This window comes from Pezoporus occidentalis, unplaced genomic scaffold (assembly GCF_034315485.1).
Source record: "Pezoporus occidentalis ecotype Australia unplaced genomic scaffold, CSIRO_AGI_Poc_V1 ctg371, whole genome shotgun sequence".
Classification (NCBI taxonomy): Eukaryota; Metazoa; Chordata; class Aves; order Psittaciformes; family Psittacidae; genus Pezoporus; species Pezoporus occidentalis.
In genome coordinates, this window is record NW_026915693.1 from 233,535 (window position 1) to 257,273 (window position 23,739).

Consider the following 23,739-nt stretch of genomic DNA (forward strand, 5'->3'; position numbering starts at 1 on the left):
AACAAAAAAGCTTTCTTTTTTGGACCACATTTTCTCCTTTGCTCTGATCTACCTCTCTTTCAGACAGACTTCCAATATGCAGTCCTGGTAGAAAACCCTTGAGGTTGCAAGGACCTGAGCCGTGATTAACGTCACATCAGTGTTCAACATCTTTTCAAAGTCCTCTGTATCTCTTACAGGGTTCTGAGCATTAGAAGGCTGTTTATAAAACTGAATTCAAATTAATTTCACTTATCAAGGACAAAAAAACAAAGTCACAACAAAATCAAACACCCTGTTCTTTTATTTTGGTTTCAATCAGGCTTAAAATTGTCAGAAAGAGCCTTCCACCTTTTCACTCACAGTATTGCTTACAATTTGTCAGACATTTCAGGCCCCCTTCTGATTACAGACTGCAGGGAAAGAAATACAATTTGGAATTTGTGGACTCAATACCATGGAAAAGGTTTGACAAGCAGCAGTACATGAGCTGCGCTTCATGACAGGGTTTTAATCTGTACCCCATCACTCACCCTCTGGCATGCAGAGATCTGGTGTCAATTCACAAGATTAGAAGCATATTAGGGAGGCAGAGTGGGAATGACAAATATTGCAGGTGTTATGATTTGTGAAAACACCAGTGCATAACCTAGTTGCCCAAATACTCAAGAAAGGGGAACTTGGGTTAAATTCTAACTCCTTCTCCACACTTACACATTGCTTCAACCCATCCATTCTCCTACACAGGACAGCAACAATTTCAGGTGCAGCTGCCAACAAACAGGATCAGTAAGACTCAGCTAGGAAATCTCAGCACACGTATTTCTCAAGCTATTAGGCCATCCTGAGGAGATTCAGAAATAAATTACAAAAACTAAGACTTGAGCAAGATGCTATGCCAGAGGCATTACAAAATAGCTATGAGATTCCTTCTTTGGAAGATTCAGAGCAAAAGAAATGCAGCAAGAAAGCTGTAAGACAGCACACAGATAAAAGATTGACATGAGACTCCCCAGCTGTACTCACTGCAGCTATTCTTTCCAACCTAATGCAGTGTTTGAGAGCATCAGTGCCCCATGCACATTACACTGCACTCCCCATGTGCTGCCAACACCCCCCAGGGCACTCAGTTCAGCCCCTGCCTAGGTGTTTTCCCAGCAAAACTCAGAAGTGGACAATTCCCTCTGGTTGACAGGAAGGAGGATTCTAAGGATACACAAGGAGGAAGCAAAGGGCAGGTAATAACCAGAGCTCACACAACTGTGACTCCCAGTCACTCAGGACACAGGGCTGATAATGGAAACTGGAAAGCACTTGTGCATGCACACAGCAGGGCACAGGGTTTAGCGCTAAGTGTGCAGTGAGTATTGCCAAAAAACACAGTCCTTTCCTTGACAGTTCCAGCTTCCAGGGTGTTTTTCTTCTGTTATAAAAAGAAGGGGAGGAGGAACAACTGTGTAAGCGAGTGTTTCATAGCACACAGCCTAGCTCGCTCCCACTGTGCCATTCTTAACAGGCACAACACCCTGGTTTGGCAATGTGCTTTAGCTGCTTTATGGTACTCCTGTGATCCTGTTGTCCAGCTGTAAGCTTGCAACATGAAACAGTTACTGAAAGATTGTTTTGGCATATTTAATGACTTGTGTCTTGCCTCCACCTCCCAACAAGATCATACTCATCAACAGCTGTGAACAGACTTTAGCTCTGCTCCCTGCAGTCACACTGACTGCAAGATACACTTAAGGCATGAATCACAAAGAAGTGTGTGGGCTATAATCACCCTCCACATTCGTGGCTCATTTTCCCAATGGAGTCAAGAATTTCAGCAATAAGGAACAAACTGATTTCTCTCCTCAAATGACTTAGAATCATAGAATAGTTAGGGTTGGAAAGGACCTTAAGATCATCTAGTTCCAACCCCCCCTGCCATGGGGCAGGGACACCTCCCACTAAACCATGTCACCCAAGGCTCTGTTCAACCTGGCCTTGAACACCATCAGGGATGGAGCATGGGCTTCATGAAATTGTCACAAGGTCAGGAGTCTCCAGTCAGCTGTTATCTTCCTGGCCAGAAGTCTATGAAAAACTACTACACCTTCTTTTCCTAAAGACCTTTAGAAGTCAAAATAAAGCACACACTAATGACAGTTATGGACATACTCATGCTCTCTTGATGTTTAACGTACTACTGAATCCGGTAGGCAACAACACAGTTTTTATACAGCAGAACTTCCAGGTTCTTCCTGCTGAGGAACAAAACGTGGGTAAAGAACAAAGGTACGGCCCAAATGCATGTGCTCCAAAGGATTCCAGCTTCAGCCTGGATGCCCCACATAATGTTGGCTTGATATTAAAACGCAGAACGTGGTACAGATATAAACCTAACTAATCTAGGGTTTACAGGTACTTGGAAATAGCATGTTATCATTGCCAAACAGCACCAGAGGGGTTCTGTAGAGAAGTCAAATTTGCCTATCAGGCTCTACCATTTATTATAAATGTTTAAATATTTACTGTTTACTAATATATACTTATATTTACCAATGTTGGCTCTTATGGACATTAACATTGAACATAAATTTTTCAAACCCTGTTCTTATATATATGCGTGTTAATATTTCAAGGGGCTTTCGTACCTCTCCTGCACTTGAGGAACTCGTGTATGGCTCATCTTTTATGACTTCCATTTTATGTTGCATGTAAGTTTAATGAAGCCATTATAGCACCAAAAAAACGACAAGCATGCCACACAGCAGGTTTGTTCAGATAAGCACCCCACACCACATGCCCGGTCATGGTCTGCACAGCAATGCAGGGAGGCACACACTGGTGTCTCAATAACTGGATCTTTATGGACTTTTTTGGATCGCATTGAACAGGCATCCTGCAAGCACCAACTCCCGTGGGTAGGGCTGCTCACAGAGGCTGCCAATCTCCACGCAGATGACTCTGGATCTGCTAAACATGGTATTTGAAAAGGACCGCTGCCAGCATTCACCAGGCAGCTCTAAAACTCACTGTTCTTTCTGTGTCAGCGCAATTTGAGTGTGTGGAAGTTTCAGAGGGACGTGTTTTTCTGAGCAAACACTAATTTGATTGCATTAAAAGATGCGACATCAATGAGGTGAGCAAGAACATACAAAAAACTCGTTTATCTCTGAAAAATCCATAGTGATAACATGGATTAACAGATTCAGAGCTATATCATGTCATCAAATACTTTTTTCATCTACCAAGTTTTATTCTTCAAGGAACAGGGCTAAAAAAAAATACCTCACAACACAAGCTGTTATTTTAAGTAGCAGAAGAAGTAAACTTTTTGCTGTCTGGTAAATATTTGCACATTACTTGCTTTAGCAAAGTGAAAATTCCAAGTTCTTCAATTTTACAGTTCCTTTGATTTTCATGGAACAACTACATCAGTATCATTTGCCTGTAATACACAACTAACTTTTCCTTGTTCCCTTGTACGTGCAGAAATATCTTAGCTTCATGACTGACAATCAGCTTCTAAAAAGATCTACAGTCTATGAATAAATCATTACTTGACTGTAATTGTTTTATCCAGTGGTTTATATCAAGAGTTTTAAAAAACTATTGCTAAAAACTAGAAAGACCCATGTCACCACTGAGACAGAGCAACTACTGCCAGTCATGTGGAACAGCACAGATATTCCAGACTTGCATCGGGACTCCCAGCAGAGCCAGGAAGTGTCATTCACAAACAAAAACAGTATGACATCATCACACACTTAATTGCTTGCCAGTGACAGGGTCAACTTTGTTTGCACAACTGTTGCCTATCCTACTGTTTGTATGCATGGACTGATACTGCCACACCAGGATCCACAACCACTCAATGACCCCTGACAGTTATCTTGAAAACAAACTTATTGCTATGCTATTTCAATTCATTATTTTTGAAAGATAATGGAAGTTATAACTACTTTTGAAAAAGAACCGCTGTAATTCCTTTCCTTGTCTGCAGGCAATACATGCCAGTCTGCTTTCAAGAGCATTGCCCTTAACAAGTGCTGACTTCTGGTCAAGTGACCTTTTGAGGAATGAAAAGTGATCTGCTTCAATTCACAGGCCTTTTGGTCACAGAATCACAGTTTTGGATATCAGTTTGAGATTTTCTTCTGGCATATTGCAGCAGGGATAGCCTGTCCTAATTTTAGTCAGGGTATTAACTGAACCCTCCACAAACAGGCCTCCAAATTAACAGCACTAACCCAGAAGCAAACATTTCCTCCTGTTTTCTTGGAAAGCAAGGACTTTAGCTCTTACTAAAACCAAAATGAGGAGAAACTTTCAGAGTATCACTTGCAAACTCCCTCTTGCTTCTGCATGGTTCTGGGATAACCACTACTATAGTTGCAAACCTGCCACACAGCACAGCTGATTCTGTCTACCACTACACTGTTTGTACAGGTTTTTCTATGCTCTACTCCCCCACCAGATAAAAAAAGGGAGTCAGAAAAATTCAAGGTAAAAGTTTCCTATGACAGTAAAAGATGCAAGAACATACATCTAACTACATGCTGGGTTTCATGCTCTTATCAGATTTCAGCTTTTCACTGATTTTTGTCTCTCTGGCATAGATAAAAAGCAAGCACTGCATTCACACTTTTAACATATGCAGAGCCCTCACACCTGACCTGAGGTTCACCAGCCAATGCAAGGTTTGCTCACTCATCTGTTTAGCTTCAGTACCAGTGAGAACAAAGTCAGCTGTAACTCATGTGGAATTAAGTTAGCCAGGAGGGCTTCCAAGGAGGATCACTCTTCACCTCCACACTTTTAAGAACATAGGAATTCAACGATCAGCCTGAAACAGCTGAAGAGGTTAAAAACCAAATGTCGAGGGTTAATAAGCACAGCAACTGAAATACTATTTATTTAGATTATTATTAGCTGGTAACACTGCAGATTGCAAGTATGAAGACATAAAGCTCCGAATATCCATTACTGGTCTTAAAAGTGTATAGACGATATGTCACAGAGAAAAAACATGCTTAATACCCCCAATTCAACTTTTGGAAAGTGACTCACCTGATGACAATATAGTGTCAGAACATTTAAACATGGCATTGAGTCTATTTATTGCATTCATTTTTTTTCTTTGTTTTAGGAAACTGTATTAGTCTATTAATTTCTTGTGATAGCAAACTGCTCAGATATCATACCATGCATTGCCTTTAACATTGTACCTCCTGAAGAGTCTTCAGTTTACCTTCATCTCTATCAGGAACTCTGCCTTAATTCCCAGCTAATGCTCAGACATAACCAGTAGCTATCACAAGGTAAAGAAGATTAAATCAACAAAACAAACTAGCGTGCTCCAAAAGAACCACTACCACTATCCAAAATCCCCAAGACGTTATGAAAAGTAGTCTCCAAAAGGAAGTTTTCAGAGCTCAAGCAAGTTAGAGGGAAGAAGTTAACACAGTTCTTACAAAAGTCTGCCCCTGTTTACTCATATCCATTAACTCAATGGAAAATAACAATAACAAATAGCTTAACACATTCTATTCGATTTCATTCTTCTCTAAGCTTCTTAATTCAATGCAAATTCTTTCCACTCCAGTTTGTCTCAGAAAACTAACAAAATGACCAGTTTCCTCGGGGAGAGAGAGGGGAAGGAAGAAACAGGGTCACTGAAGTATTGTGAGAAAGTATGCCAGGAAACAAAAAAGCACATGCTGCAGATCCACAGCAGATTTCCAAGAAAGGAACAATTCTTGCACCACTGCTGCTAGCGAACAGAGTTAATGCAGCACTTCAAGAACTAAGGTCTTTGTGGCTTACAAGATCACAGTTTTTCAGGTTTCTACCCAAATATATTTTTACCTTCTCATGCACAAACCAAAATGTAGCACTTCATGTAAGCATATTTTTCATATAAATGGAATCTAAATGTTCCCTGCTTGGATCATATTTGGGGTGAGAGTCGAGCTAGCAGCTTGGTATTATCTTGGCAGGCCAATGAGGTCTTCAGAATTCTTGGAAAAATTACTTTAGCTCTGGAAGCCTAATTTTAAAGGCTAAATAAAGTATTTCTTTTGTTAATTCAAGAGAGCAATATGGCAGGGGTCACCTTTTTGAAGAGGGCTCCATTTGAAGGCAAACTAAGGGGCAGAAAAGCTGTTCTAAATCTTTACTTAATCACTAAGAACCAAGGGCAACTGGCAGCTGGACCAACTATTCTCATTTGTTCTTTTCCTTTGCCTCCCTTTCTAACAATCTGGAGGGAACAGCAGGCATTCAGAGCTCAAACTGCACATTCTGAAGAAATCAAAACACGAGTTTGACAGTCAAGAAAGAGTAAAAATTAATTCTCTGAGATGGTGAATGCTGGAACAAGCACACAGCAAAATCAGAGACACAGCAAAAAGTATGGGTGCTCTTCAGAGCCTGTTGTTTACAGGCTTCATAGTCCTATTGTTATACTGCTTCTATAGACACCAACGTGCAAGTAAGGATCAAGAGATCCCCGTCATTGTTTAAAATCAGGTTTGATTCATACCAAAATAAATAGGAATAAAAACCTATCCAACATGGTTTTTATATGCTGCAATCACCTATCCTGCTTTCAAATGCTGCTCCAAAGAGCAAGCAGTAGGAGGCCTGTTACAGAGTAGATGCATCAGCAATTTCAACCCAGTGTCTACATCTAGACCTTAGAAAACTCTGCCTTTGTCTGACCGGCACTGGGACTGAAGCACACTGACAAGGCAGAGGGGGAACCTCTTATTCTTACCCTGTAGTAAAGTGAATTGGTTGCACAAAGAGAAAGAAAACTTTGTAAAATTCTTATTGAGCATAATACCATGGAGCTGACTCACAGTGTGACTCTTCTGTGATGAATTAGTCACTACAAGAGCAGGCAAATGCATTGTACTTTAATTGCTATCACTGTAATGGTAGGGTTAATAACTGGCATGACACCTGATCTGTCTTTGAAAGTCTGATTATGTTCTCAGAACCAACAAAGAAAGGCGATTTTGTTAGAATTACAGAGTTTCAGCATGTCTTCCTATCTGTCAGATTCCTCACACACAGCTGTACCAGTCTGCACCATTTATGATTCGGTTCATATCTTTTCTATATACCCTCTTTGCACTGTGTTCATGCAAAGAGTTGTAACTCAGGAATTTTGGTTATGAAGCTCAGCTCTGTAAAAAAAAAAAAAAAAAACCACAACCTGTAAGAATCACCATTCAGTAAGGAAGACTTTTCAGGCCCCAGAACCAGAATGCAACAATTGTAAACCTTGGAGTCAGTTTTGAACCAGGGACCTTTAATAATGTTCTTCCAACCCCCCATAACAGCAACATCGTCACAGTTTTTATTTCAAAGTCTATACTCCACATTTGCCTTTTCAATCACAGACTTATTTCAGGGTCAAAAACCTTTCCTCACCTTTAACGTGGCAGCCAAGCTGGCCATATGTTCATTCAGAGTGCTCTCCGACTCCTTGTAAGTCAGGCAGGTGAACTGATACTCCTCTGGATCAAAGGCATCTGCTCCCTGCTGCTCCACGTCATTAGCTACCCCATCATAATAATCCTCAATATCCCCAGGATCCTCATCCTCTTCCTCCTCCTCGCAATTCGGGTCATAATCCTCTTCATTGCTGTCAGAGCCCTGGCTGTTCATGTCCACGGACATCTTAACGCCCTGTCAAACTGCAGACCAGGAAAGCAATTGCAGCTTCTTTTTCTCCTCCAAACTTTATCCTTCTTTTGATTTCATCTGAGTTGTGTCTCCTAAGGGGGAAAAAACATTTTTTTTTCTGTTGCCTAAGGAATTGTAAGAGAGGCCACATCAGTATCATACAGGTGATCAAACAGCCAGGAACAGATTGATCCAATGGCCCAGCTACAGATGATTCTGCTGTGCGGGTCCCTGGTTTGGATCCCCTGCGACTCCTGTACCTGCAAAGCCAAGGCTGCTCTTACAGGCAAGGTCTAAAACCTCAGACTGGTTTATTCCATTCCCAAAGTGGGCCCTGAGACTTTTGACATTTGAAAAGCGGCTGCATAACCTTCACTACAGATCTTTTCAGAGATACACAACTAAGTTTATGGTATTAAGTTTTTACCAACAGCCTGAAATGCTGCAGAAAAGCATCACATCCATCTCCTCAACAGGAAAAACACTAACCCCTTAACTATGACCACAGGAGCCAGAAAGGCCACCTGTGACACCCTGTACAAGTCCACGTTGCTTCAGAACCACAAGCACTGAGTGGGACTTTGGAAATTAAGACAAGCAAGCAGATCTCTCACATTCACCCAATTTAACACTGCTCAAAACTGTCTCAAAAGAAATGGTGAAATTAATCAATCCCTTTAAGTAGGTTTTACTGGATGTGATGTGATTTGGGCTTTACATTTGAGGGGGAAATAAAATTAATTCTCTCATTTTATTACCTTCCAATAGATACTTTTTACCCTCTGAGTGTAAAAATTTATGCTCCTGCGGACTGCTGCTATTCAAGAAGATTCAGAACAGCCAACTGAACTACAAACCTTGTGCTGTGTAACTAAACCATAGGAATGTAAGTTCTTAGAGGTTCAGCAGCAGAGCACACATCAACTTTGAATTGTGCCACCTCATATGTAGTCACAAATTTTCATTTTAAACCAAATCGTTCAGGTTTAAGAAAGAACATATTAAATACAACACTTAAAACAATGCTGCAATTGAATTTCACATATAAAATTATATACATAAAAATATAGCTGTTTTCCACAAGCAGGATGTACTGTATTTCTTATACGTTTGCATTTTGCATTACTATGTTGTTAGCTTTGTTACTGAAATATATTCCCACTGTATTACAATTTGTAGCTGCTGGGGAAACCATGATCAAGCTCTGAGAATCCTGACTTCAGAGCACAGGAAATCACAACCACAAATTTCATTACTTTTCCTCAACTTGTTTGCTTTCTGTTTCCAGACAACCTGGCCAAGCAGCACAGAATAACCAGGAAGAGATGTGATGTACAATTAATTTGAGGGGCAGCAGATACAAACCTCCACTGAGAGAATATGAAGGCTAGCAGCTAATTGTATTATCCCTTGAATTCTGGTACCCATTCCCTCCGTTTGCCTCTTGGTTCCTCAGCCATCCACAAAATAAGTAGCACACAAGTATTTTAAAGCACTGCTTCCCACTGAACTTCAGAGGAGCAGAAGCACCATCTCACCATACTGGAAAGAGACAGGCATGAAATCTGATTTGACAGACACAAGGCAAACCAAAATCATCCCTCCCTCTACCCTGCTTAATGATTTAGTTCTGGGCTTAATGTGTATCAGCACTGACTTCCTGCATACAGACCAATAGATCTTTACCTGCTAAACCTTATGTTAAAGGAATAACTGTGAACACTCCTACAGAACCATCAATAGCCCAATGTGCCACAGCTTTGTTCAGCCAACCTCAGAGCATCACAAAGCCCAGGCAAGTTCCACCAGTCAGGAAACTTCCCAAACTCACTCAGATCATCCCACACCCTAGAGGTGGAAAAAAAAAACCCAAACACTGGGTTCATTTGCTCTCTCAACACCTGGTGAGTCCCATCCAAGCAAGGAGGTGTTTTTAGGTACGTAAGGAGAATAACAGGCCCACCTGGTACTTCAGCAGTTACGTACCAGTCACTGGGGAGGAGGCTCAGAAGAGCACAGAAATGTTTCTCTGTGACACTAACACACTTGAACAGGGGAACCGTCTGCACGGGCAAATGGGACACATCAGGCAGAAAACAGTCTGCAGACAGGATGACTTTCATGACTCCTGTCACAACACTCTAGGAAAGAGCCCACTTCCAGCATAATGGAATGTCACTCAGACATGCGGAGAAAGGAAAGCTAAGGCACTATCTCAGTGGAAAAAGCATAGCAGGGTACTAGGAAAATGAGGAAGAGAACTCACCTAACACTCAGACCAATGCCCTCATTCACAAGATCTCTGAAGATAAGGCAAGACACAGGGATACTTGACAGCACTAGCTTTTAAGATAATAAAGATGTTAAGCTCAAAAGAGGGTCTAAAAAGCAAAGAGGTTTTAGATTAAATAATTACCGTAATCCCCCAAATCAGATTAGAAAATTTTAAACTGTACTTAGATTGCTTTCCTACCCAAGGGAGGATGAGGTCCTTCTTTACCACCTTCATCCATGATACTCCTTCATTTTCTCTAACACAGGTACGATTTAATCCCCTTGCTCTCTCCAGTCTCCTTGCAGGAACTCCCAAACACACTCACCCCTATGCTCTGCTGCCTGCTAGCTCCAATGGAGATGCCCTCTTGCCGACTCCTGCTTTGCAAAAAATCTTCTCCACAAGGTCTTCTGAAACAAAACAGTTTCAAATGCGACACCATCAGTCTCTCTCTGACCTCACTCCCTCGTATCTTGTCCCACTGCATCATTCTCTTCTGATTTCTTGCCCTGTGTCTCTACCTGTGTGATTTCTATCGTAAGTCTTTCGAAGGATGCACCTCTGCTCTTCTTGTAGTATTTCTCAGACACGTGAGATGGCTTTTTCTCCTTTCGCCTCTTGATTGATAATTCCAAACCAGAGACAGTGTAACTCAAGTCTGTCTCCTGAACCACTTATCCATCTAAACTGTAAACAGGCCAACACTATTCTCTGAAACCATTTACAACCCAGCTCCACACTGGCTATCAACGTTAATCACACCTTCCCTTAGGTCACCCAAATGTGTAATCCATGGATTATACCCAAATTCTCTACCACACACACAGCACATACACCTCACAGTTTCTCCACTGAGATTTTGGATAGGATTTTTTCATCCCAAGAGTGAGAAACTAGAACGACACCCCCTGGTCTCCACCACAGATGACTCTGCAGAGCTCTCCACGTACAGCCCTAAGTAATGGGCACACTCTCCTCCCACTGCTCAGTCTTTGTTCATACTAGCATGCCTGCCTTGTCCTTCTCAACTCATTCAACCCATTTCATTCCCATCCTTTCCAATCTATCAAGTTATTTCACGTATACCTATGCAAGCCTTCCTTCTGTAGTAGCTCTGAGCTCAGGCAGAAAGGTGCCCACACCACTTAAATTACCTCACAGGCCACCTCTTTTCTAAAGCGTGCAAGACTAAACCCTACTTGTCCCGCACAGCCAGAACAGGAGAAGGGAAGCCCGAGAGAACCGAGAGCTGCGGAGGAAGGGCCAGGAGCAGGGAGCCCCAGCAAAGCCCGTGCCCGTGCCCGGCTTCTCCCCGCGGCAGTCCAACCCCAGCACTAAACCGAGCACAAGTCCCAGGGAAGCGGCACCAAGTCCCTCCCGCCGGGCTCCCCCACCCTGCCCCGGGACCTGCCGCGCCGGCCGGACCCCGCGGAGAGACACGGACACGGACACGGACACGGACACGGACACGGAATGCGGCGGCCGCACTCCCCGGGCACTCACCGCTTCCCAGCACCGTGACACAGACGACCCCCATCAGAGCTCCCCGCACTTACCGGGCGCCACGGAGCGCGGCCGTGCGGCGGCGTGGCGGGCAGGGGGCGGCGGCGTGGCGGGCAGGGGGCGGCGGCGTGGCGGGCAGGGGGCGGCGGCGTGGCGGGCAGGGGGCGGCGGCGGGCTCCTCCTGCCGGGCCACCGCTACCTGCGCGCCGGAAGCACCGGCCTCCGCGGGGCGTCACTTCCGCCGGGCGGGGCCCCAGCCCAGAGCACAAGGCAGGCCCGGAAGGGAGGTGAGGTGATGGAGGGGATGGAGCTGGCGGCGTGCGGTCACCCCAGGGCATCGTCTAAGACGTGCACCGCGCGGAGGGAGGCTGGACGGCTTTAAGGTGCCTGTGTACCTCGTGGGGCCGGTAATGCGCCGGGGCGCCCTCTGTCGGTGCGGAGGCCGCCGGGTCCCGTTTGCAGCTGGTTTGTGGTAAACGTTAAAACAAGGGCGTCGGTGTTCTTGGCGTTGGAAGGAGTCGGGAGGTTAAGCTGATCCCGTCAGCACCGGGCTGCGGCGGGGACCCGGCCCTCTGGGTCAGGAGACGCAGGGCAGACACATGGAGACAAATGGGGTGCAGAAGGAGGGTGCACACACACACACACACCAAATGTGTGAGGAAGTGGAGCAGTGACACGACATTAGCTCTCAGGTATTGAGGTGGGGGTGTTATCCTGATGTCATCCCAGCGATTAATTCACTGAATATGTTAATAATTAAATGCATTAAAATTCAATTTCTTCTGCAAAGGGTGAAAGTGGTGTCAATCTCTAACAACATCATAAAGTCCAGTCACAAAGCTTATTTTGTAACCATCATCTCATATCATCATATCATAGAATGGTTTTGGCTGGAAGGGATCTTGAAGCTCATCCAGTTCCAGCCCCCTGCCTTAGGCAGGGACACCTTCCACTAGATCAGGTTGCTCCAAGCCCCATCCAACCTGGCCTTGAGCACTTCCAGGGATATATTTCATATAGAGGTATTCTCAGAATTAAAATTTAGATAGTAATATTTAATAAAATATTGGTTTCATATCTCATCTCACTAGGTCAGACTGCAAACCCAGCTGAAGCTGCAGCCTGGTCAGCCTTTGCTCTATTCTGGGACCTTTGACTGCTTCAGAAAGACTCTGGTTGGAGAGGTACAGTGTTAGCATGTCATCTGCAGCGCCTGCCAAAAACATCAGTTGTTTCTGTGTGTGGCAGGCATGGAATCGTGTGGGAATGTTGCCCTCCTGGAGACTACACCATTCTGGGGTTACCAGCTGGAGTGGTTCTAATCCAAGTTTATAGATGGGTTAAAAAATTTGTGGAATACTTGGCATCCACATGACCTCCATGTGTATGTCTCTATTTTGTTAAACGCTTTTGGTTCAAAATAGCATGATATTAATGCCTGAAGTTATAGGCTGGAGTGAATGTTGGCAGCTGTTTGCCAGCTTTGTTGTTGCAGTCAGTGGAATCTTGCTGTCTTTGGTATTTGGAGTTGTCTCTGGAAATGCTGATATAGGCAGAATATCAACTTTGTTGATACAAGTAGTATTTTTGCTTTTTTCTATAATGTGTTATACCACCTGCAAGAAGGCAGAGGAGCATTAATAGGCAGTTTTATTTCTCTTTCTATTTGGTTTTTGGATAACAGAGGGACTGTTATGTTTTGTAGCAGTTTTGTTCAGTTTTCAGAAGGTGGACAGTGGCTTTCACTCCTGAATCAGCCCTATCACGTGATTGAACCCTAGTCTATTTTGGTTTTAGAAGGACAGGCAGCCTTGGTTTAAAGTCTTGTAAGTGACACAGAATCTATTTTTCTGCTTCACAAGTTTTCCCAGCAGCTATTTACCACTTAGAAACTGGCTGTAAAGCCCAACTGTTGGTTTACTAGTCTGAAGTCTGATTTCTAACCATTGGATCTTGTTGGGTAACTAAGGTCTGCCTCGTATCCAAAATCTTCTTTCATGATGGTATTAACAGGTTGTTATGCAACCAAAATAAATCTTGCTTCCCTAGTCTCTCCTACAAAGCACTGAAATGCTTTTTTAGCCCTGAATCTCCTGTGTTTTTTAACACCCCTGCTGAAGCACAGACATTAGAGCCGAACCATAATAATAGCCTTTTGATGTGAAGTTCGAAGGAATGCCGTCTCTCAACTCCTACTCAATACTCATCAATTTTTATGAGGAAAACTATTAAACCTCCCTGCCAAGGCCTTTTTTTCCCTCTGGGGGAAATGGAAACAGGGAACTGCTCACAGGAAGGTTGAGCAGGAGTGTCTGATCTTTCTCAGCCACATCCAGTTTAATTACAGTCAGTTGTGCCTATAAGAGTACAGACACGTACTGAGATACAGTAATTTATTTTGGGAGAGGAAAGAAAGGGGTGGACAGACCAGCAAATATTTAATTTGTGCATCTAGCCTTTATCTAGAAAGATAACTCCTTTCTGTTAGATAAAGTTCAGTTCAAAGGCAAGATAAATGAAATAACTGCTGCTGCTGGGGTCAGCATGAGAAGTTTTCCATGTGTGTAGCCTGCTGAAAGGAAACATCAGGAGTGTAAATTTGTATGCTGAAAAGGTTTTGACTTGGGGACAGAAAAAAACAACCCAACAATTTGTCCTTGAACTCGTTTCAAATTCGAGTTTGTGTGGGGAGTGAAGTTGTTCAGGTTGGTCTCCTTGGCTCTTCCTTTATTTAGAGAGTAAATCCAGCATTCTCAGGCTCAGTGTCAGGATTTTACACTACTGCATTTGATGACTTGTTAATAAAGCACACTTATTAATAAGACTTTCAATGAAATCCTTAGGACTATTACTCTGTTGGCTTTTAACTTAATTTCCTCATACTTGAGATATAAGTACAGGATGACCAGTACTGGAACAGGAGGGTATAAGTGGTGCCTGTGTTTCCCAGGAAGGACAACTTTCCCTTGTAACAACCGCTGAGCCTCAGCTAAACATGTATCATTACAAATGAACAACAGACCCCGTTATTCCTGTGATTAATTTGGTTGTATGACTGACACTGTATTGTAGCTGTTCTCTTCTCAGTAAGTTGATGTGTGCAAAGTATGCAAAACCAATTAATTCTTGTGATATTGTTTCTTGCAGGGAGTCTGAGGCTTATACAGAGGAATGGCAGCTCCTATTATCGGAGTGACACCCATGTTTGCTGTGTGCTTCTTTGGATTTGGCTTGGGAAAAAGGCTCCAGCAAAGAAAACCTGACGACATTTTGACGTGAGTTGCTGAGTTAATCAGACACTTGGGAAAGGCACTCCAAAGCTCTTGCAGGCTGCTGCATTGTTGCATGTTGAGTGTGATGTAAATTTGTCTCCTTTCCTAGTTTATAAATATAGTTCTAAAAATTAAAACACTTGTGTTTAAATGCTTCTGGAAGCGTGGGTCTGATAGCACAGGCTAAAAACAGACAGCATGTGGGCAGGTGCTGTGCAATTCCCTTTCTACATAAGAAAAAGCCATTAAGGAACAATTCTGGTTTAGATGGGTACAGTATGAGCTACATAATGATTGCCTGCCAACAGTCTTCGTACTAACAGAAGCTGTGAGAGAAATAAATTCATGGCCAAGCAGTCTTGACAGCGTTCACAGTACTGGTTCTGTTTCCCCTGTTAGCTGTGACTCTTGCTGTGTCCTTACATCAGGGTATAGTAATAGCCACAGAAATGTTTCATCACTAGTTTCTGAAGGGAGGTGTTTATGAGTAGCCCTTCTCTCAGGCATGTTTAAGCTTCTGGAAAAGAGGTAGAAAGCTAAGAAAACATTGTGTGGTTTTCTACATGCTGACTTAGGCATGACAAAAGCCCCCCACCCATAAAGTGCTCTGTTAACTAGTTGTGATTTCTAGCTCTACAGGAACAGAGCTGTAGCTTAGCAACATTATATTCTATTATTTGTGCAATACACAGGAGCTCAGTCAGGAATCAGGAGTCCACTGTGTTGAGCCACATGTGGTGGGGTGCGGAGGTGTGGTTTCTCTTGGAGACTTGCCTGCATGGGGACTGCCCAGGTGGTGTGAGTGCATGTGGCTCTGCAGCACTATCCACTGCTGAGACAGAGTGAGCTTCCTCTGCTCGGGTAGCTCAGAGGGAGCCAGTGCTGAGATGCTGGGGCACTGGTCACCCCCTGTTTTAGTGTCCTCATGCAGAGAAGGCTGAAGGGTAAGACCGGGGGACAGTACGGAGTGGGCAGTACAAGGAAACAAATGGGCTATGGGCTTATTTCCAGCAGCCTAATTGCCTCAGTTCCTTGTGTTTTATATGCATCATACCAAAGGGACGCTTTAAGAAGCAAGCTGGAGAAGGGCAGTGTAGATTTTTGAGTCTTCATGTGGAACTCCTCTCAAGCAGAACAGTGGGAGAGAAAGAACAAATAGATGGTGGAACTGCTGTTGTGCCCAACTGTGCTGTGCTGTGGGTGCAGACTTGACACAGTAAGATAGTGTGCTTGGGACATGAGGCTTAAAAATAAAGGTCAGACTCTTAGCACCACGGTTATAGGTCTAGAGACAGGCAGGGTGGCAGTGGTTCCCAATGCAGGGAAGATTTGGAAGGAAGGAGATAGAACAGGCTCCTCAGGTTTTGCTCCGTCTTTTCTAGGCCTGACTAATCCGAAGGTCAGCTAGAAAACAAAAGCTCAGTTTGAGCAGGAGGTGCATGTGGAGTGGTGAAGGAGGTCTGAATGGTCAGGAAGATTTAATGGGAATTTAAGAGTAAGGAAAGGTGGAAGAATTAGAAAACCTAAGTAGAATGCCATCTCTTGGGCAAGTGAAGAGAAGCAGGAGATGTGGAATTTAGTTAAATTGAGATGTTAGGTCATCTTACTAGAGGAGGTAGCAGGAGGTTGGACTTGAAGATAAGTTTATGATGCTTCTGTATGGAACTTCTGTCACAGAGACTTTGCCATGTGAAAGCAGATGTGGAATGACTGAGATGAGAGCATCGATGCTGGCAGAGGCTGGAGTGAGGTACTGAGAGGTTACAGAAAGGAGGCTCCTGGCTGCACAAGTAGGAATAAGCGTGGCAGCTGAGGTCACTGAGAAGTGTGGGAGACTGGAGGAGGACGAGACTGCTGGGAATAAAAATGAATGGGGAATGCTGTAGTAAAAATATGCAAGTATAAGGAATACTAACAAATACAGCAGATATGAAGAGCTGAGTTATAGTTGCTGTGGGAACCAGCATGTTGAATCCTAGAGATGTTAAATATTTAGCTCTAATTATGCATTGATGAGGCACTTCTGCACTGATCAAAAGCAGTGGATTAATTTCTAGTTCCACTACTACTGTGTGGAACAGCATAATCTGGTGATGTGTCTTTCTGCCCTTCATTTCTTACGTACTGTGTGTGTCAACATCTTTTCTGTTTTCTCGGGCAGATATCCTCAGCTGTTTGCTCCTGGCATGTTGTCAGGTGTGTTCACAGCAGCAGTCATGGCTCCAGGAGAGAGAATCAAGTGCCTTTTACAGGTAAGGCATTGGATGGTGTTGATCAGAATTTAATTTAGGGGTCTTGTCTTTCCATACCAGGAACTTCTTTGGTTAGTGTATTTGTTCTGTTTTTTGACAGGAGACAAATGTCATTTAATGCAACTGTGTCACGAAGAAGCATTATACAATCTCACCGTGACAGTATAAGTACACACAGCATTCATTGCTCTAGCCATTTTACAGAGCACAAACACAATACTATCTAGTACTGGCATTGGTAGATGCCTTGGTTCACTTCAAAGTCTGGAAAAGTCTGGGTTTTTTTCAGTATGGAAATGTTACCTTGACAGGTTCCCAATACAGAACTAAGGAATGCATTCCAAAACACATGAAATGATGCCATGATGATACATTAGAAACTTTTCTACACATACAAATTAAAAGTGACTTTTTGTCAGTGCAAATGTAGAATTACCTAACTGACTTCAGTTGTTTCAGGCTTATACTGTGGAAAAAATAAGGGAGAATCTAGTCTCTGCATGCAACAGTAAACAGATCCTCAGCTTGAATGTGAGAGAGCTGTTTGAGGAAGTGACAGAGAGGTTTCATATGCAGGAGTGCCTGTGGGATGAGTATGTGCTCCTTCCTGTCTGGAAACATGCACATGGCTTTCTAACTATTAGCTAAAAGATTGTTCACCAGCCAGAAACCTTCACTAGTCAGAAACTATCACTTTAATCCTTCAGATCCAGGCAGCTACAGGTGAAACTAAATACAGTGGCTCTTCGGACTGTGCAAAACAGCTGTACCATGAGGCTGGGATTCGCTGTGTGTGTACAAGGGGACCGTGCTCACCCTCGAGAGGTGGGGTTATCACGATGCTTCTTCTGTGTGAGGTACTTCAAGAGAGGAAGCTTGACATGTTATCATAGATCTCACCGTCCCTTTAGACAGTTGAAAGTGCTGTCACCCTTCTTTCTTTTTTTGCAGTCTGCAGGGTTACTCCAATGCCTCAAAGGGACTACTCAGTGGCAAACAATGATAGGACAAGGGGTAATGGGTACAAACTGGAACACAAGAGGTTCCACTTAAACTTGAGAAGAAACTTCTTCTCAGTGAGGGTGACGGAACACTGGAACAGGCTGCCCAGGGAGGTTGTGGAGTCTCCTTCCCTGGAGACATTCAAAACCCGCCTGGACACATTCCTGTGTAACATTATCTAGGTGTTCCTGCTGCGGCAGGGGGATTGGACTAGATGATCTTTCGAGGTCCCTTCCAATCTCTAGCATACTGTGATACTGTGATACTGAGAAATAAACATGAGATTCTCAGTGAGGGAAGAAGAGATTAGATGACAAGGATCAGAGGGATATAGAAATTAAGACTGGGAAGCCTAAAGAAATAAGAGACTTCAGGAGAGGAGCAGAGAGAGCAAAGACAAATACAGAAGTGAGCTTTGTGTATTCCTTTTTTTTTCCTTCCTTGGAGAAGGCCTGTGACTGTCTGCTGCTGTATCATGCTGCTTTTGAAGAGGTGATATCAGCAGTTCTGCTTTCTACCCATTTGAGTGTGGGTTATTTTGGACTGGGATGTCATGACCCCTCTCACAACAACAACAGAAGTAATTGTGTCAGACATTGAATCCTTCATGTGTTTTGGTAGTACTTTATTCTTTGAAAGGCGTTAAATTGTTCCCTGTACTGGGGCAACATTTCCCAATTTCTGTGCCTTGATATCCCAGTTTAGGCATTTGTTCTATCCAGTGCTTCTCATGGAAGTGTAGCAGGTACCAGTGTAATTCTGGCAATGCAGCTCAGGCTGGTTCTCCAGTTCAGGCATGAGCTAAGAGTGGGAGTACCTTAATAAAAGCCCCAAAATAGAATTATTAGAACAAATAATGTGCAAAGCTCCTTAACTGTTCTGGTCTGCTGTGCAGTAATTAAGAAAGCTTAGAGCTTTCTCATCATTAGCTTAACAGCCAGCAGGCAGGTTACAGTCCAACTTGAAAGGCTGCTTGTAGAAGTGCTTGCAAAAGGGTGCCCGGTTCTTGTCTTTAGCACCTGCTCTCCATTGGAAAGTTCAGGCTCCTCTGTCCAGAGCAACAGAAGATTTGGTCTGTAGAGGAGGTTCAGAAAGGAATCAGGATGTGCTCAGTGGTGGTGCTGAGCTGGTGTGGGGCTGCTCTGCCTCTAGGCTTCCTTTTGCTGTTTACCCACCAGATGTCCCAGCCAGCGGAATGTACTTCATGACATATGAGTGGCTGAAGAACATTCTGACCCCTGAGGGAAAGAGGTTAGTGAGATCTCAGAGTCATTATTTTCTGGACTTTCCAGGCACTGCTGGCTAATCTCCCCAGATACAAAGAGATTTAGAGCAGTGTCATCAAAACAAATTAAATAAAATGGTTGCTCATCTTGTGAGTTGAGCTCGTTTGGGCTGGGGTTAACTGACAATCAAAAGTGTATTTGAGGTTCTCTCAGATTTGAGCCTTGGATCTTATTAGCCAAGTAAGCAATACCTCAAGTATCTTTGTTTTCACCCTTTTGTATGCACAGAGCTGGGGATTTTTGTTGTTGGGTCTTTTGTTTAGTTTTTTTCACAGAGCAGCTGTTGTGTGCTGCTGAATGAACCTGGAGTGAGTACATTTGCTCACAGAGCTCTAATTCTTGGAAATCTTGCTTAGACTCAGTGCTCTGTGTGTGTCTGCAGCATTGTGCTGCCTTCTGGCTCTCAGCTGGGCTGCCTCTTTGTCACCTTAGTGAAAACGGATGAGAATTTGCTTCTTTTTTTAACTTTCTCTAATTTTGTTTTCTTTTTTCCTCCCACCCCAATCCCACCACAGTGTGAATGACCTCAGTGCAGCAAGGATCCTCTTTGCTGGGGGCCTGTCTGGGATCTTCAACTGGGTAGTTGTCATCCCACAGACATGCTGAAATCCTGTTTCCAGACTGGTGAGTTTTATGTCAGCTTGTCACAACCACACTCAGTGTGGTGCTTTGGGAATGGGATGGGCAACTGTCCTGGGTTCAGCAGTAGCAGTCTTTTTTCTCCTTCTTGGTAGCTGGTGCAGTGCTGTGTTTTGACTTTCAGCCTGGGAACAGAGCTGATAACAATGATGTTTTGCTTTGGCCAAGGATTTGTGAGCCTCATGCTCTGCCAGGGAGGAGGGAAAGCCAGGAGGAAGCCGAGACAGGACACCTGACCCAAACTGACCAAAGAGGTAATCCATACCACAGCACGTCATGCCCAGGATGTAACTGGGAGTTACCCGGAAGGGCTGGGACTGCAGGGTTGGAGGAGGTATTGGTCAGTGCTTGGTCAGGCTGGGGGGGGGCGAGTTATTGGGTGGCTGGTGGTGAGGTGATGTATTCTCTTCCCTTGTTATTTCCTTTATCATTATTATCATTGGTGGCAGCAGTAGTGATTTGTGTTATACCTTAGTTACTAAACTGTGCTTATCTCAACCCACGGGAGTTGAATTCTTTTCGATTCTCCGCTCTGTGCCTCCGGGAGTAGGGGGAGGGCAAGAAGGGGAGGAAGAGAGTGAACAAGCTGTCTGACTGGGTTTAAACCACCACAGCAGCAATGGAAGATGCCATCTGAGCATGCATCTGGGAAGGAGCGTGTCTTGAGCTTGAGACAAATTATGTGAAGAACCCAAGTATGTTCCTAGCTTTTTAGGTGGTTTGGTGGACTTGATGATGTAGATTCTTTGTGGTGATGGTGAGCACTTACCTTCTGTTTACTGAGCCTTTAGTAAGATGTGTTTTTTTTTTTTTTTGTTTGCTTGCTTCTGACTGAGAGAGATCATTTTTCTGAGCAGATGTTGTCACAACATAGCTTAAGCAGTGCTTGGATTCTGGTGTCACCTAGATGGTGTGACAGGTATGAACCTGTTGAAAATCCTGGGCTGTTAAATTTATGCTTGTGACTACCACACAGCTATTAATGTGTTTTGCATCCCTATCAGCTCCTCCAAGAAAATACCCAAATGGCTTTAAGTGCTGAGAGAACTTATCAGAGAGGAAGGAGTGGCATCTCTGTATAAGGGCTTCACAGCTGTAATGATAAGGACAGTTCCTGCTAATGCAGTAAATAAATTGTGATCCCAGCTGGGGTTTGGGGATGGCCACACACAGGGAATGTTTGCAGTCTGCAGAGGAGAGAACTGGCTGATCAGTGTTGTACCATTTTGGTGAGATTCTTGTCTCTGCAGGTGCTTTCAGCTGTTGGTATCTCAGTTCTAAAAATGTGCCTTAGTCTAGGAGGAGCACCAAATAAACCTTTCTTCAAAGCTTTGTGTGAAAGCTTTTTGTTGACTTTCTCTGATAGTCTTTCTCTACTGATCCTACATCCAGTAGAAGACAGAAATCCATGGTTAAATTTAGACCAGCTTCCCCTTCAGTAAATAATGAACTGAACAGAGAAGAAGTTGTGCTTTTTTGTGGAGAGATATAGTAGAATTCTTGCCTCTGGTCCAAGACCTTTTTTTCTTCTCTTCCTCCTCCCACATCAGCCCCATCAGGTGTGCATAGTGCTGCATTTGAAAAACAGTTTGGATCAGGTTTTTAGAATACTTAACATGTTCTGTGTGTTCTCTCTTTTCCAGGCATGTTTCCTTGGGTTTGAAGTTGCTATGAAGTTTCTTAACTGGGTTGCATCAGGTCTATGAAGACTAGGAAGTCTCTGGAAATGCGAGTGGAGGGGAGTGCAAGACTGGAATAAATGAATGATCACTTGAAGTTTCAGGAATGATTGCTTGCCTAATACCTTTTTGCCTTCCTCACATTCTTTAGATGGTGCTATGTGCCATTTAGAAACATAAGCCATAGCTCTGAAACAGAGTTAATGAGGACTTAGAGGTGATTCACCTGTCTTCTGAGCCAATGTACCACAGCAGTACTGCTGCTAACAGACAGCTATCAGTATTACACAATTACACACGCTACCTTAAGTCCTTCCTCGTGGAGGACTTTTTAAAATGTAATTCTTTATTTACTGAAGAAACATGTAGCTGTTAATGCTGAAAAGCTTCCTCAAAACAGTTAACTGGGGGTGTATGTTAGCAGCTGCACACACAAGCATTCTACGAACAGTGTCAGAGCATTCTTGTCTCCTGTAGTTTTAGTTGTGGCTGTTCCTATGTTTTCATCTTATATGCATGTAATGAAGCAAGCACAGAACTAAGCCGGGGAGGCCAGAGCTATGTTTCAGAGGGCAGGAGGTGTTACAGATGCTGTATCAGATCTTGCATGCTGATCTTTTCTGTGGAACTAGTAGGGAAAACAAATTACGCTTAACGTTTGTACTAAGCTTTACTGAGGCAGCCAGACGGGAAACGTGTTTGATTAACCTGAACTTTTCTCATAAATCCCTTTCTGTTCCACTGAAGATATCCAAATGTGACTTCAAAAGTACAGCACAGTTCCTAGCAACCCATGCTATATTTGATTCATCAGCTGCTGCGTCCTGGGATTCAATCCCTGACACTGACCTGACAAAATTTAACAGCACTTCCCAGAGCTCCGCTGCTCTGACACCAGGGGGAGTACATGAAGGGGACGCTGGCTCTGCATCTTGTCTAACTCTATTCTTGCTCCTGTTCCTTGTTTTCTCTTAGTATCATTAAACATAATCACATTTTCATTGAGAAATGACTAATGTTAAGAAGCAAAAAGGAATTCTAATTTCTCTTGGTTTTGATGCAGTGTTTATGAAACTCAATAAAGCTAACTATTGCTTGGCTGGAATGTGTGCTGCTGTTTGTTTGCTTCTTGCATGGTTAGTTTTGCAAACGTTTTCCAGTTCTTAACTCTGAGATGTGATTGTGAAGTATGTTGTGTTGTGCTGCCTGTAGCTGTTAACCCCTTGCCTCTGAGCTGCTGGATTTTTGACATGAGCTGTGGAAATGAATGTTCTGCTCTTCACATTTGTCATGCAAGTCCTGTTAGGAGGTGTGTTGGAGATGTGACTTTTTAACACCAAAATAATATCTTGCCTGTGAGAAGTGGTTTATATTTTTCCAGGGAGAAGCCTAGGCACAGATACAGGGGGGCTGTACATGAAAGCATCTGTCTTGATGGCCCACAGGAAAGGATGCTGAGAGTTTGTCCGTGGTCTGGTGCAGTCTGTAGGCCTGTACCATAAAGACACAGTCTGCGCCTTTGGCTTTCCACAGGCACAGTCAGCCCTGAGAGCTTTCCACCCACCCAGTGCTGCTGCAGAAACCCTGAATCCCACTTTCCTTCCCAGTCCTTGGGAAGGACCAGATGGGAACTTGCCTTTCCCAGAGTCTGTCTTGTGTTTTACAGAGTAGGGTAGCTCCTGTTGCGGGAGAATCCCAGTCACTTGGGAGCTGCCGCCCCATTCTTGCCGAGTTAATCCTGGTTCAGAGAAGTGGTGCATAAAGGACACTAGCCTCTCAAATGGTTTTAAACACAATTCTAGGTTTACTGTGGCTAAATCCAAACTAGTTTCAAGAGGACCAGGTCTGCGTTTATGGCTCTGTGCTGCCTCACCCTCAGATGCCCTCCTGTACTCTGGTTCCCTAGCTGTTCTGGCCACCTTTCTCACTCCTGTGCTGGGGCTGTGATGACTAGAAGCAGCTTTCAGCTTTAAGAAGTGGTCGAAAGATTCCCCCCCCCTTATGTCTTACCCACGTGCTCCAGAAATACTGATGTTTACTGGGAGGGATGTGCATCTGTCTTAAAATTCCAGACACTGATGCTTAAACTGCCCATTGCAGCTGCCCTGTTGAGCTCCTCCTCAACCCCTAGGAAGCGGGTAAAAAGAGCATCACCATCCTGGCTGCTCTGGG

The 23,739-nt window shown here is 43.8% G+C and overlaps 2 protein-coding genes across 5 annotated transcripts in view; one reads left to right on the forward strand and one right to left on the reverse strand.

Moving 5' to 3' along the window:
* Positions 1-11,546, reverse strand: part of ARIH2 (ariadne RBR E3 ubiquitin protein ligase 2) — a 31,378-nt gene extending 19,832 nt beyond the window's left edge. Inside the window, exons 1-2 of one of the 4 annotated variants that reach the window (XM_062631725.1) lie at positions 11,491-11,546; positions 7,405-7,751 (exon numbers count right to left, since the gene is read on the reverse strand). In XM_062631725.1, the coding sequence (XP_062487709.1) occupies positions 7,405-7,653 (249 nt within the window). In that variant the 5' untranslated portion in view covers positions 7,654-7,751; positions 11,491-11,546. Of the gene's footprint in view, positions 1-5,832; positions 6,200-7,404; positions 7,752-11,490 lie in introns of those variants that run through there. The other 3 variants (XM_062631726.1, XM_062631728.1, XM_062631727.1) reach the window with 3 other exon arrangements.
* Positions 11,547-12,032: 486 nt separating this feature from the next.
* SLC25A20 (solute carrier family 25 member 20) lies at positions 12,033-21,975 on the forward strand. Its single transcript, XM_062631724.1, is given in 11 exon segments — positions 12,033-12,129; positions 12,529-12,621; positions 14,585-14,712; positions 16,871-16,961; positions 17,669-17,786; positions 19,142-19,214; positions 19,765-19,841; positions 19,844-19,873; positions 20,893-20,919; positions 20,922-21,013; positions 21,532-21,975. Coding segments are annotated over 9 exon segments (675 nt in total). The 5' UTR covers positions 12,033-12,129; positions 12,529-12,621; positions 14,585-14,608; the 3' UTR covers positions 21,595-21,975.
* The last annotated feature ends 1,764 nt before the right edge of the window (positions 21,976-23,739 follow it).